Source organism: Macaca fascicularis, chromosome 5, assembly GCF_037993035.2.
Source record: "Macaca fascicularis isolate 582-1 chromosome 5, T2T-MFA8v1.1".
Lineage (NCBI taxonomy): Eukaryota > Metazoa > Chordata > Mammalia > Primates > Cercopithecidae > Macaca > Macaca fascicularis.
This window is the reverse complement of record NC_088379.1, coordinates 127968105-127981469: the sequence shown is the minus strand read 5'-3', so window position 1 is coordinate 127981469 and position 13365 is coordinate 127968105. Positions and strand designations below refer to the sequence as shown.

The following is a 13365-nucleotide window of genomic DNA, read 5'->3' as shown; positions in this document are numbered from 1 at the left end:
AGCCTCAGGAGTTCAAGACCAGCCTGGGCAACGTGGTGAAATCTCATCTTTAAAAAAAAAAAAAAAATTAAGTGTAGTGGTGCACACCTGTAGTCCCAACTACTCGGGAGGCTGAGGTGGGAGAATCACCTGAGCCCAGGCAGGTCAAGACTGCAGTGAGCTCTGATGGTGCCACTGTACTCCAGGGTGGCCAGCAGAATGAGATGCTATCTCAAAATGTAAATGGAATTTATGGTGGTAAAGTTCAACATCTTGTCAGACAAAGACTGCATAGTTTCTGGAGAAATAAACCTTCTGGGACTATTTCGAAATGGAATCTAGAAGACAGTGCATTGATATAGAGGTATATTTACAGATATATTTCTACATTAAAAAAGTAAAGCATAATATCCTTTATAAATTAATGTCAAGCCTAGCCCAGACACTCAAAGCCTGAATTCTGTACCCACGTAATCAACAGTCTATGGAAACTCTGGGAACCATGCCACTGGTCTCCAACCTAGCATAGTTGAATAATGACACATTCTTTTAAGAAGCAGTCATCCAGGAAATAAGTGGGTCACAAAGCAAACCAGTAAAAGGTCCATAACTTGTTTTATGAATGAAGAGTATAAGGTACTAGCCAAAGGTACAGCTCCCTTATGAGTATGTTATAATTTCTCATGCTTTAGTTTTTATCATGTGATGGATAGATATAACAACTCTAACAGGAAAAAAGTAATCATGTCAGTCATAAGAATATTGTCCATGTCATCTCATAATTGTTTTTAATATATTTTTCTAGATTTATCCCTATTCCAAGATCAGATCTTTCCACCTGCCCCTCCCCAACAAAAGAAAAAAGAAATCATAGACAAGAAGACACAAAGAAATGGGAGACAAGAAAACACAAACTAATCAATTTTATTCATACTACTCATGAAAAGCAATTACATTTTTACATAAAATCATTAACACATACAATAGAAATAAGAGTAATACATCTGATTAGAAATACAATATAAGAAATAGATTTTAAAACAGCATACTGTAGTGATGAAATTTATACTGTATTTTCTACTTATTTATAGCAGCATCTGTAAGATTATTCTATTTGTTCATAGTCAACTAGCAGCAAAATACTTTAAATTACAGAAATTCAGTAGATGTTTCCCTCCAATGTTTCATTCATACAGAATTTATCATGTTAACCAAACAAAACCACTTCTATGTCCTAAAGAGAAAAGGTGGGAAAAGATTGCATCAATTACCGGCTCCCCCCAAAAAAAGAAACGAGGGAGAAAGGATGGAAGCTAGAAAAATTTTGCATGCAATTACTAAAAAATACATTCTCAACCACTTTGACCAATTATAGGAGGATTTTGTGAAATCTACGTGTGTGTGTTAGTGAAAGTTATGTTAACTTTATTTTCTGACTTTATACTGCAGTTGAAAAATATGTGGAAGTTTCCAGGAGGTCTGTCAGAGCCTGGAGAAGATATTGGTGTGTATCTTCCATGTTTTTAATTGGCTTGAAAATGTTGAGGAAATTAATGTGTTTATTTTCCTGATTTATAGCTAAGAATAAAAATTTAAATTTTCTAATTTGTTCAGACTAAGTCAGAACATTTCAGAAATGACCTCAGAGCTGATATAATTAGCAGCACAATTTCTAATATTACAATTTATTCCATTAGTAGAAATAATATCATTAGGAACATACCACCTATTCTTCTGTTTATGACTGCTTCTGGATTAATTTGTCTGAAATGGAGAAGTTTTGGATATACATCAGTAAAGTTTAGCATTAAAGGTTATTTTGGATACAACTAATATTGTTGTTGGAATTAAACTATGAGAAAACAAATTCCTGACCATTCCATCACGGAGGATGAATAGTAGCCTTTAAATGAACTTTGAAATAAATATAATGAAGTCAATTATAGAGCAGTGGTAATGTAATTCTTCACTTCATGAAAATTGTATCTACTATTTATTTTTAATAGTCAGGAAGCCAAAACATAGTAAAATGTCATATAAGGAAGTCTCAACTGAGAAATAACCCCCTAACACAACTTACTGAGCTCAGTATTTAAGACAGGGAAATATAAAATAAGCTAAAAATTATTTATGTCACTGATTTACAGGAAATCAAAAAATAGAAACCAAATTTTCCTACCTATTCCTTAAACCATTGGATCAAATTCAATGTGTATCATAACAAATTAATATATTTGTTTGATACCAATATTATTTCTCCATGACCTTTTCCTTAATATGCATGTCCCTTATTCTATTTAGCCAACAATGATATTAAGGCAGTTTTCTAAATTGCCTTTAAATATTTTATTTAAAAATGTCTATATACTTAAAACTTGATTTTTAAAACTTTTACACAAACCAAAATACCGTATGTACATTATATAGCCAACTCCTAACAATCCATCAGAAAATGGATTGCATTAAGATATATCTCTAGTCAATCTTGGTTTCAGGTACTTACTGACCTTTTGCTTAGTTTATGCTTACTGTTCTGTTGATATAAAAGATGATTTTGTAGTGGTGCGAATGCTGAAAGAGAAGGCTATTTGTTCTACAGTCTAATTCTCTCACACTATCCACTGGTGCCATGTGACAGCAGGGCATGTGAGCTAATTAAGCTTATGTTTTGCATCCTTACCCAATTCATATTGGGCAAAAAGCAGTCTGCAGGTTTGCAAGGTTTCCACTCTCCTGCATCTTGCCTTTTCAAATGAATTGATTTTTTTCATGTGAACTTTTATGGGTCCTCTGAATTTCAGCTATACTTATTTGTAGATGTCACTGAAGAAACACATATTTCCAAGCCAAATACGTATAATTTCAGGCCTAAGTATACTCCAGAATCCTTCTTAAAGTCCAGATAATTAAAAATTCACTACCTTTTTTTTAAAAAAAAGAAGAAAAAAAAGTGTGGTTGTCACAACAACCCACCTATCCAGAGACCATATGGAATTAAAAGCTCTCAGTCATGTGGAATTAAGAAGAAAAAACTGCAGTTGGCGTTAGCCATATTTCCCAAGCTTAGTATAAATTAAGCTTTGCCTTAAAATTAATAAAGCCCTGAAAGCAGCTAGAAATGAAAACTGACAGTAGAGGTCTGAAAGACTATGTCTATATGAGGGCATTTCTAACTCAACATAAAACAAAAGATATTCTTAATGATGAAGCTGAATCACCTAATAATTACTGAAGTTGTTTAAACTCTGTATTTAGGAAAACATGCAATGTCCTTTAGGAATACTGCCGTCACAAACAGTTAAATACTTATATTGGCTCAAACAGTAAACTCTAGTTAACTGGGAAACACATTTGTTTGAAATCCTTCATTCTTTCATAATACTCTTTCATAATACTAGGTAAATGAAGAATTGTTATCCATAGTGTTTTTTTAAAAATCAAGAGGGTCATATAGAAAATAGAATGCAACCCTCAAGGCTTTTATATAAAATAATACCCTAAGAATATAAAGGTATCCACAAGATTAAAATTGACAAACTGCCTTCCTAAAAAATCATATTACCACTGGCAGGAAGAGAATCTCCTGCATTAGCCAGAGAACTATAAAACAGCTGAGCCTTATCAGAGATCATCAGTGCACTAGAGTCAGAGGGAAACACCAGGAAAACCCACATTCTGCAGATTATTTCCCATTATATTTTATTTCAATCTAATTCTATTATTAAATATAACAAAATAGAAATAACAAATATAAACTCCATTTCATTATTGTCCTGTAACTAAACAAAACAATACAACATATTTAAACATATCTCTTCATCAGCAAAAATAAAACAAAACCTCTTAGTTTTTCCTATGTTCTTCAAACCTATAAAACAGCAAATGTTATTTCAGTTTAGCTTACAGTATATTAAAATAATAAAAAATACAACAGAATAAAGCACACTATCCTGATTTCATCTTGAAATCTTTGGGGAAGAAATCCATCTCGAGGTGGGTCTCCCATACTCTGGAGACAAAAGCACTTATTTGCCCATTCAAATTTCAGTCAGTTAGTGATTTAAATTAAAATGATCAAAACTACTCAGGCAGTGCTGATTTTCAGTCAGCTGCTATGGTGACTGCTGAGCAGGGCAGATTTGCTCACTATCCCCGTCCGGTGCTTCCACAGCATAGAAACAGCATAGATCATAAGCTACATGCTGAACTTTTGATTAGTGGTACTAAGAGCTAAATAGGATCCCCATAATTTATTTTCAAACATAAAGAATGAAAGTGGACATTTAAACAAGTTAGGAGATGTTATATCAAATTTAAGACTAGTGCTACTATCTTTAATAATAAATTTAATAACAAACATGTATTTCCCCATAATTATTTTTCAAAGCATAATGAATAAAAATGGACATTTAAACATGTTAGGGGATATTTTATACAATTTAAGACTAGTACTACCATCTTTAATAATACATTTAATAATAAATGTATTGAATGTCAGAGTAAAAATTACTTTTCTTATTAAGGAAAATTTCTCCCTTTTTTTGAGACAAAGTGTCACTCTGTCACCTAGGCTGGAGTGCAGTGGCATGATTATGGCTCACTGCAGCCTTGACCTCTTGGCCTCAAGCGATCGACCCTCCCACCTCATCCTCCCAAGTATCTGAGACCACATGTGCATGCCACCATGCCTGGCTAATTTTTGTGTTTATTTGTAGAGATGGGGTTTCACCATGTTGCCCAGGTTGGTCTTGAACTCCTGGGCTCAAGCGATCCTCCTGCTTTGGCCTCCCAAAGTGCAAGGAATATAGGCATGGGCCACTGTACCCGGCCTAGATTTTTCTTTTATGCTTTCAGTTATTTCTAACCATGTTTAACCTATGGGCAAATCTCAATTGTAAGGGAAGTCAGCATGTAATTAAAAAATGGCAGATAAATGCCCTATGTTTTAAAACATTATACTCTTTCTATGCATCTTTCCATAGCTATTAGAGGGAAAATACAAGAGCATATCCAGGGGATTGGTAAGAGTCTACAGTCAGAGAACATGGGAATTGAGACATGTTTCTGTGACTTCCTCTTCTTTGCATATTTTTCACCAGTAGGATTACTGTAAGGGCAAATATCATTTACTATTTGACAAACAAGAAAAATGGAGGCAAAAAGAGTATTGGAATAAAAATCTTTGTCTGTGACAATTGTGAAGCTTTCCAGCAAAGTGGTAGAGGAAGGCAGCTTTGTAAAGGGCTTCTCCTAAACGCCTTGGGAGACAATGACAGAGCATCACAAAATTAGAGAAAGCCCAGTTAGAGGGTCCATCTGGATGTGTAGAAAAAGCCGCCACAAAAATATGTTAATGGCAATAAAAATCCTGCCACACAATTTGCATTTAATTGAAAAATGAACCTTACAAAATGTGAAAACCTTTGTTGAATTATAGAAATATTTATATTCCAAGTTTTTTGAAAACTGATGAAATACCTCCAGCATTTCGGTGTTCAAGAAATGAATCTAAGTTCTTTGGAATATTATCTCAAGAAACAAAGGAACTGCAGCCATGCAACATGTTTTAACTTTTCAATCTATATTTTTACCTTTTGGAAAACAGAGCAGCAAGAACTTAAAAAGAGCTGACCCCAAAAATGTACAGGTAGATAAGCCTTCTAGTAGCAGCCAAAGAAATATTCAGCATTTCAAAAGCTTCTTCAATTTACAGTGGTAAGAAAATATTTTGGGATTTCTTGATGTCCACAAGGCAAAGAATTTGTATTGAAAACTACTTTGTTAGGATAATGTTTTGAGTCTTTACATGATGCTACTTTAGCTGAAAATCTTTGATGATACAGTTTCTAAAAGTGTAATTATTATTGATTTGTACATCTCTTTTAAATGTAGGAGACACAGCAGTTCGAGAAGTTTTTGAAGAGACTGGTATAAAATCAGAATTCAGGTCCCTCCTGAGTATTCGGCAACAGCACACAAATCCTGGAGCTTTGGGGAAGTCAGATATGTATATCATCTGCCGCCTAAAGCCATATTCATTCACAATAAAGTTTTGCCAGCATGAATGCTTAAGATGTGAGTGGATGGATCTCAATGACCTGGCTAAGACTGAAAATACAACTCCCATCACCAGCAGAGTTGCTAGGCTGCTGCTGTATGGGTACAGAGAAGGGTTTGACAAAATTGACCTGACTGTGGAAGAACTTCCAGCAGTTCACACAGGCCTGTTTTATAAACTCTATCACAAGGAACTGCCAGATAATTATAAAACTATGAAAGGAATTGATTAAATTCACATTTATATGTTTAGAAACATGTAGATTAATGAATGACATAAGAAACAGTGGATATTTTGCATTGATTAAATATCTGGCTGTAATTTTCTAATGTATATGATTTCCATGAAGAACTTTTGTTTCTAAATGTGCACATTTTAAAAGCCTCTTTCTGAATAAAGCAAATGCATGAAAAAGATCATTGCTCTAGGTAAGCTTCACTGGGTAACAGCAGATGCTATATAAAAGGGGGAAGTCTATACATTTTTCAACAATTTTTGTTAGTTTTCTTTACTGGGACAATGGTTACATATTTTACTACCAGATGAAAAGTTGTTTGACCAATTATCCAAACTGAGCTATACACATTTATTTTCTTTTACTCTCATTAACAAATTTCTACAATATACTTCTTCTTTCATGTGAAATGAGATTAGATGTGGCCATTAAAATCAGCTCTTAGCAGACATTGGAAGAAAAAGTATAGCTTTCTGCCCAGGTCCTGTTTTGGATCCAAGTTTATATTGCCCAGTTCGTTTCAGTGCCACATACCAACTGGTGTATTTCCTTGACCGGTAAGTATTGTAGTTATTAGATTCCAATCGTTCAAAAAAGAAACACTCATCTGTAACACATTTCTGAAAAATAAAGGAAGAATTACTTGTTATTATTATTATTACACTTTTCATATTAAATATTTATGATAGTATAATGCCTATTCTGCTCAACCAGCTGCAGTGGTATTGGGTTCAGCAGGGCAATCAAACTAACAAGATTCAGTGGGCCAAAATGTGACACAGACTAGTTCTGAAGAAGGACACAGGCCGGTAACACAGCATGTCAGCAGGACAGCGTCAAGTATGTCACTTCAGTAGGAGTTCAGAGACCATTCTCCAGCTCCAAAACAGGCAGATCAGGTGTTAAACACAAGGAGGGACATACCCAGTAGGAAGAAGTATGCTATGGGAAGCCCAAAGCTGTAGCTTCCAGCAGTATTTATGATCCATCCACACTCCTCCCAGTCCCAAGGCAGGTAACCAATCAGGGATCATTTTTACTTTTATCAGAGATACAGTGAAGCACTAGCAGAAGGCTAACCCATTGTAATATTTCCATACAGAAGAAGGAGATTTGTTAATACTTTGCTCACAAGCAGAATTAATTCCCCACATTTTGACAAAAATTTTTAAGTGGCTAATGTTGTTTTAAGGCATAATAATGAATAGTTTATTGTACAGAAAATAGCTACTGGCATATAATGCCAAAAATAATATTGGAACATTATATTACATATGATTAACAATCTCTAAACACTGTTAGACAATGAGGAATAAGTAAGTATCATATTGATTTCTGGCAGTCTCTTTCAGGAGGAAGGAACTTTGCATTTTAATTTCAATTCAACTATTTATCAGAAAAAAAAGGATAGCTGGCTTTCAAAAAGACCTGGAAATAATACTCCAAGTAATGGAATCTAATAGCTAACACATTATTTAAGATAAATGTTCAAAAAGCAACTTCACAGGGTAGCACTGATGATACTTACTGACCTCAAAGGGGAAAAATCAATTTATTCACTTCAAAAGAAAAAAAGGAAAAATCATTTTTATATTATAATTATGTGTATATATATCAATTGAATGATAAACTTACATAGAAAACACATGTAAATTTTATCTAAACACATAAATATAAGATGTATACAGAGGTATATAAATATATGGTTTTGTATTAATACCACATTCCAGTTTATTTCTATATATTCATATCTAGGAAACTTCAGGTTTGGAAAAACCCACATTAAAAAGACTTGAACCTTTTCCCAGATTCCTTGGTTCTAAGATAAGGCAAACAATGGCACAAATTGTGACAAGAACATAAATTAATTGGCAAAACAAGGAAAAGAGCTGGCATAATAACAAAAATGAAAAGTAAAGCCTGGGAAAGAACTAAAAGTGACTAATGTGTCTCAGCCATCTAAAGTAAGGGTGTGGTATTGATCCTGTAATCTTCTAGAGATAAGAATGTTACTGGATATTTACTTGGTTTTAATATTTTGACCACTGTTAATTGGATTTTAAAAAACTGAAATACAAACGTAACTAATTTGCCCATTATGTAATATGTTACTAATAAAGAAACTCAATTCTTTATGATGCAAATAAATCACAGCCTTACAGAGAAGCACACATTGACAGAACCCAGCTATATGAAACACAGGACTATCTTGTGCTGTTCATAAAGATTCAAATGTGATAAGAGTGAAACACCTAAACCTAGAGTAATACAGACCAATGTATTCCAAATCCAATACTTTTACTCTACCTCTAGTGAAATTTAGTGCCCCTCTCGTATGAACTGAAGTTAACCTGTGTTACTTTATTCTGTCATCTTCATTGACACTGATAAAAGAAAAAAAATCTTCCCTTTTCCCTACTCCAGGTTTAAGATCAAGAATAGAAGTGGAAGGGAAATAAAGAGTGAAAGGAAAATTCATAGTAATCATAAAGACAACATGAAAGGTCACCATGTGGGCCGGGCGCGGTGGCTCAAGCCTGTAATCCCAGCACTTTGGGAGGCCGAGACGGGCGGATCACGAGGTCAGGAGATCGAGACCATCCTGGTTAACACGGTGAAACCCCGTCTCTACTAAAAAATACAAAAAACTAGACGGCCGAGATGGCGGACGCCTGTAGTCCCAGCTACTCGGGAGGCGGAGGCAGGAGAATGGCGTGAACCCGGGAGGCGGAGCTTGCAGTGAGCTGAGATCTGGCCACTGCACTCCAGCCTGGGTGACAGCGCGAGACTCCGTCTCAAAAAAAAAAAAAAAAAAAAAAAAGAAAGGTCACCATGGAACTTCATAGGCTGATTCCCCAGAGGTAAACTTAAACAACAGCATTTAGTCATATGTTCATTTGTTGGTATTCTATCAGCTTACCGGATGCCCCACCTTGCTAGCTGGCACTCCCTACAATGCTTGGCATACTGGAATACTAACTATGCCAATAACATTTGCCTTTTCAGCCAGTTCCTAATATTTCAGAGAAAAGAAACAGTACCAGGGACAAAGTGGACACATGATAGAACCCACAGCTTATTAATTAATTAATTTACTTATTTATTTATTTATTACAGAAGTTATTTCTACTTTTGGAAAAAAACAGTGGAGGGAAGGAAAACTTACATCTGTGCTGAATGTTCAGCAATGTAAATTTACTAAACAACTGTTTTGCTCTTGAAAACAAACTGGATTTTTTTAAAAATGAGTAGTAGGGTCAAAATTTAGTGGTCAAGAAAAGTAGATGTTTAACAGAGCAACATATATACAATTTTCAATTGTCTCCATTCTAAGTTTCCAAGTCATCTTCAGGACTGTGATCTCAGTGTTCCTATTAAAACTGGTACAATATAATTTTATTAATCTTTATAAACATATTTAAAGAACTCTTTTCCTATTCTCAGTGTTTGCTCAGCATTTCAAACTTCGGATAAAAAGTGGTCTTCAGAGGAATGCCACCACAGAGAAAGTGGCTTCTAAGGGCTTATAACAACTTGTACCTTGTTTCCAAGGCCTTATTTTATATAGGCCTAAGAGCTGAGAAATCCCTTAATGCATGATTATTGACTGCTTTTATGCATATACTTTTCTTTAAAAGTCACAACAATATTTTAACATTATTATACTCATTAACAAATGAGGAATTTAAAACTCAGTGCTTCTGGTAACATTTCAGATTTTGGATACCTTTTGCCCTTACACCTACTTGATACCTTTATATCAAATTAAGTTTTCCTTTATTTGTTGCTTTTTTAAAATTGAAGAATAATTTAGAGGTAGAGGAAGCATAGAGTTCAAATAATACATTTATTCATTCAATCTATATATTTTTTTCTTCTAGGCATCTAGGACACATCAATGAACAAAACTGAACAAGATGCCTGCCTTTATGCCACTCAAATTCTAGCTGGGGGAGACACACAATAAGCAATAAGCATACATGAATAAATTATATTCTATGTTAGAATATAAGAAAACTGAGAAAAAAGTAAAGCTGAACAGGGTAACAGGGACTAGGAATGGTGAGGAATAGGAGCTAGGTGCAATATTAAATAGCATGGTCACAGGAGGCTCCATTGAGAAAGTGACATTTGAGCAAATACTTGAAGGAGATGAAGGCATTAGCCATCCAGATATCAGAGAAGAGCATTCACGTCAGAGGAAAAGCCAGTGCAAAAGCCCTACCACAGGATCATACGCAGAGTGTTTGAGGGGTAGCAAGTATGCCAGTGTGGGAAGAGTAGCAGGAAATGAGATCAGAGAGGTAATGGGATGGGAGAGGGGGCAGATCTTATAGTTTTGTAGGCTATTGTAAATATTTGGCTCTTATTCTAAGAAAATAGAGAGCCACTGGAGGCTTTTGAGCAGAAAAATAACATGATCTGACATCTTTTTCTAGGATTATTATGGCTGCCAAGACTACAGAGGGCCAGAAGCAGACTTAGAGAGACCAGATAAAGGGTTATTCAGTAATACAGGCAGTGAGAATGAAGGTTCAGATCATGGAGGTAGCAGTAGAAATGGTAAAGAGGCATCTGCTTTTGGACATATTTTGAAGGTAGACTTAATAGGGTTTCCTGATGGATTGGTTGCATGGTATGAGAAAAATAGGGAATTAATAATGGCACTGAAGTTTTTGTTCTAGAATGAGAAACTTGCCATCAACCGTGGTGGGGAGGGCTATGAGTATGAACAGATTTTATAGGAAAAAATTAATAATTCAGTTTTGTAAGTGTTGAGTTTGAGAGGAATATCAGACATCCAAATGGAGATAGTGAGTATTTACTGAGCACCTACTAGGCAACAGACACATCATTTAACTTTTTTTCCTTCTTTTTGCTAATGCTAATAACCACGGAACTAGAAATTGAAAAGTGCTAATTTATTTGGAATACCAGAAAGTGTGTTATATACAATAATGTCAGTAAACAAGTATTCTCAGGTCTAAAAGGTATGAAACCTAAAAAAGAAATGTAGATGTATACATATGATAGTGATATAAATTTATCATGTGTTAGTGATGGGGCAACACCTCAAGGTTCCCCCGGAGGCTGTCCACATAAAGCAGCTTAGTTTGTGGTTCTATAAGTGGGGCCCAATAACCATTTATTGATATTGATAATGATGCTAATGATGTTAAAGATAGTGCTGGCAGTTTGACCCCTTGTGCGGAGTATTTGAATAGAGCAGACTCTAATGTAGCATGAAAAAGCATAATCAATACTTTTAGAAGTTTGTTCTTTGTCTGGATAGTTAATTTACTTTGGAATTTCAAAAAGAAAATAAAGTTATGTGAGATATTTCTACATAATGAAAAACTGATCCCAGGAGATGGTGGGAGCCATGTTTCTCACTATTGGGGATGGCAGGTTACACACAAGCAAGTTGGGGGGACTGCTAAAATATTCATGTGTTATTGATGGGTTAAGGTTGGAGATATCAGTATGAATGAACTCATATTTAGGTATTCGTTTGTTTGTTGGTTTGTCTGTTTTTGAGACAGAGTCTTGCTCTGTCATGCAGGCTGGAGTGCAGTGGCATGAGGTCGGCTCACCACAACCTCTGCCTCCCAGGTTCAAGCGATTCTCCTGCCTCAGCCTCCTGAGGAGCTGGGATTGCAGGCACGCACCACCACGCCTGGCTAATTTTTGTATTTTTAGTAGAGACAGGGTTTTACCATTTTGGTCAGGCTGGTCTCGAACTCCTGACATTGTGGTCCACCCGCCTCAGCCTCCCAGAGTGCTGGGATTACAGATGTGAGCCACGATGCTCGGCCTCATATTAATATTGATACAAATGGCCAAATATAGAAATATCTATAAATACATGTATATACCCAGGCTAGGATGTACCACCATTTCTTGCTCTGTCAGCTGTGAGGGCTTAGAAGCAAAGATACTTCAGTAACAACAAGCACACCCAGCATTCCAGTTTGTGGTTTCTAATACCATTTTCTAATAAAAGAAACCAATGCTCTTTGGAGAAGTGGCTCATTCTAGGGTGGAGTAGGGAATATATTAAATGAGCCTGGAGCATCTTGTAGACCAAAAAGTAATGAAGTACTCAAAATAAATGCATTGATAGGAGTACATCAAAGAGGAGAGCACAGGAACCAACTGAAAGAGCTCCCAATGGCCAAAGCTGGAACTATTTGAGCAACAAAATAAATAATGTAGTATTGGATTATAACTCAAAGTATAAAATAAATATCTGTGAATACATATTGATATAAATGATTGAATAAATAAATAAATGGAGGAAATGAACAAATTTCCCATGAAAAAGAATGACAAATTATGTAGATACTACCCCCTCAAGGAGGTGGAGCATAACCATCATCTCCATCTCTTAAGTATAGACTATGCATGGTGACTTCCTTCCAGACAGTATGGTATAGAAAGTAAGTGAAAGAGTAACTTTACAGTGGACCCAAATACTATCTCAGCCAGTTGAACAAGGATTATATCATGAGTGATCAATCATTAAGTATAACATCCATCATTATATGCCACAAAAATGGTACTTAACTTCTATATTCTTCCTCTCAAACACTCAAATCCCTATCTACCCATGAAAAAAAAATCAGGCCAGGTGCAATGGCTCACACTTGTCATCCCAGCACTTTGGGAGGCCAAGGCAGGAGGATTATTGAGCCCAGGAGTTTGAGACCAATTTGGGCAATATAGCAAGACCTCATCTCTACTAAAAATAAAAATAAATTAGTAGAGTATGGTGACATGCACCTGTAGTCCCAGCTACTTGGGAGGCCAAGATGGGAGGATCGCTTCAGCCCAAGAATTCAAGGTTGTGGTGATCTATGATCACACCACTGCCCTCCAGCCTGGGAGACAGAGCAAGACCCTGTCTCAAAAAAAAAAAAAAAAAAAAAAAATCAAGCAAGTTGAAGGACATTCTAAAAAATACCTCAACAGTACTCCTCAAACTATCAAAGTAATCAAAAATAAGGAAAGTCTAAGAAACTGTCACAGTCTGGAGGAAACTAAGGAGACATGATAACTAAATATGGTATCCTGGAACAGAAAAAGAATATTA

The 13365-nt window shown here is 35.5% G+C and overlaps 2 protein-coding genes across 5 annotated transcripts in view; one reads left to right on the top strand and one right to left on the bottom strand.

The window, feature by feature from the left end:
• NUDT6 (nudix hydrolase 6) overlaps positions 1–6451 on the top strand; it is a 30880-nt gene extending 24429 nt beyond the window's left edge. For 2 of the 3 annotated variants that reach the window (XM_005555868.4, XM_015450806.4), the window contains exons 4-5: positions 1429–1483; positions 5872–6451. In XM_005555868.4, coding sequence (XP_005555925.3) covers positions 1429–1483; positions 5872–6269 — 453 coding nt within the window. In that variant the 3' untranslated portion in view covers positions 6270–6451. The remainder of the gene's footprint in view (positions 1–1428; positions 1484–5871) is intronic. The other variant, XM_074040410.1, reaches the window with a different exon arrangement.
• Positions 886–13365, bottom strand: part of FGF2 (fibroblast growth factor 2) — a 72817-nt gene continuing 60337 nt past the window's right edge. For both annotated transcript variants that reach the window (XM_045391849.3, XM_045391850.3), the window contains exon 4: positions 886–6892. In XM_045391849.3, the coding sequence (XP_045247784.1) occupies positions 6707–6892 (186 nt within the window). In that variant the 3' untranslated portion in view covers positions 886–6706. The remainder of the gene's footprint in view (positions 6893–13365) is intronic.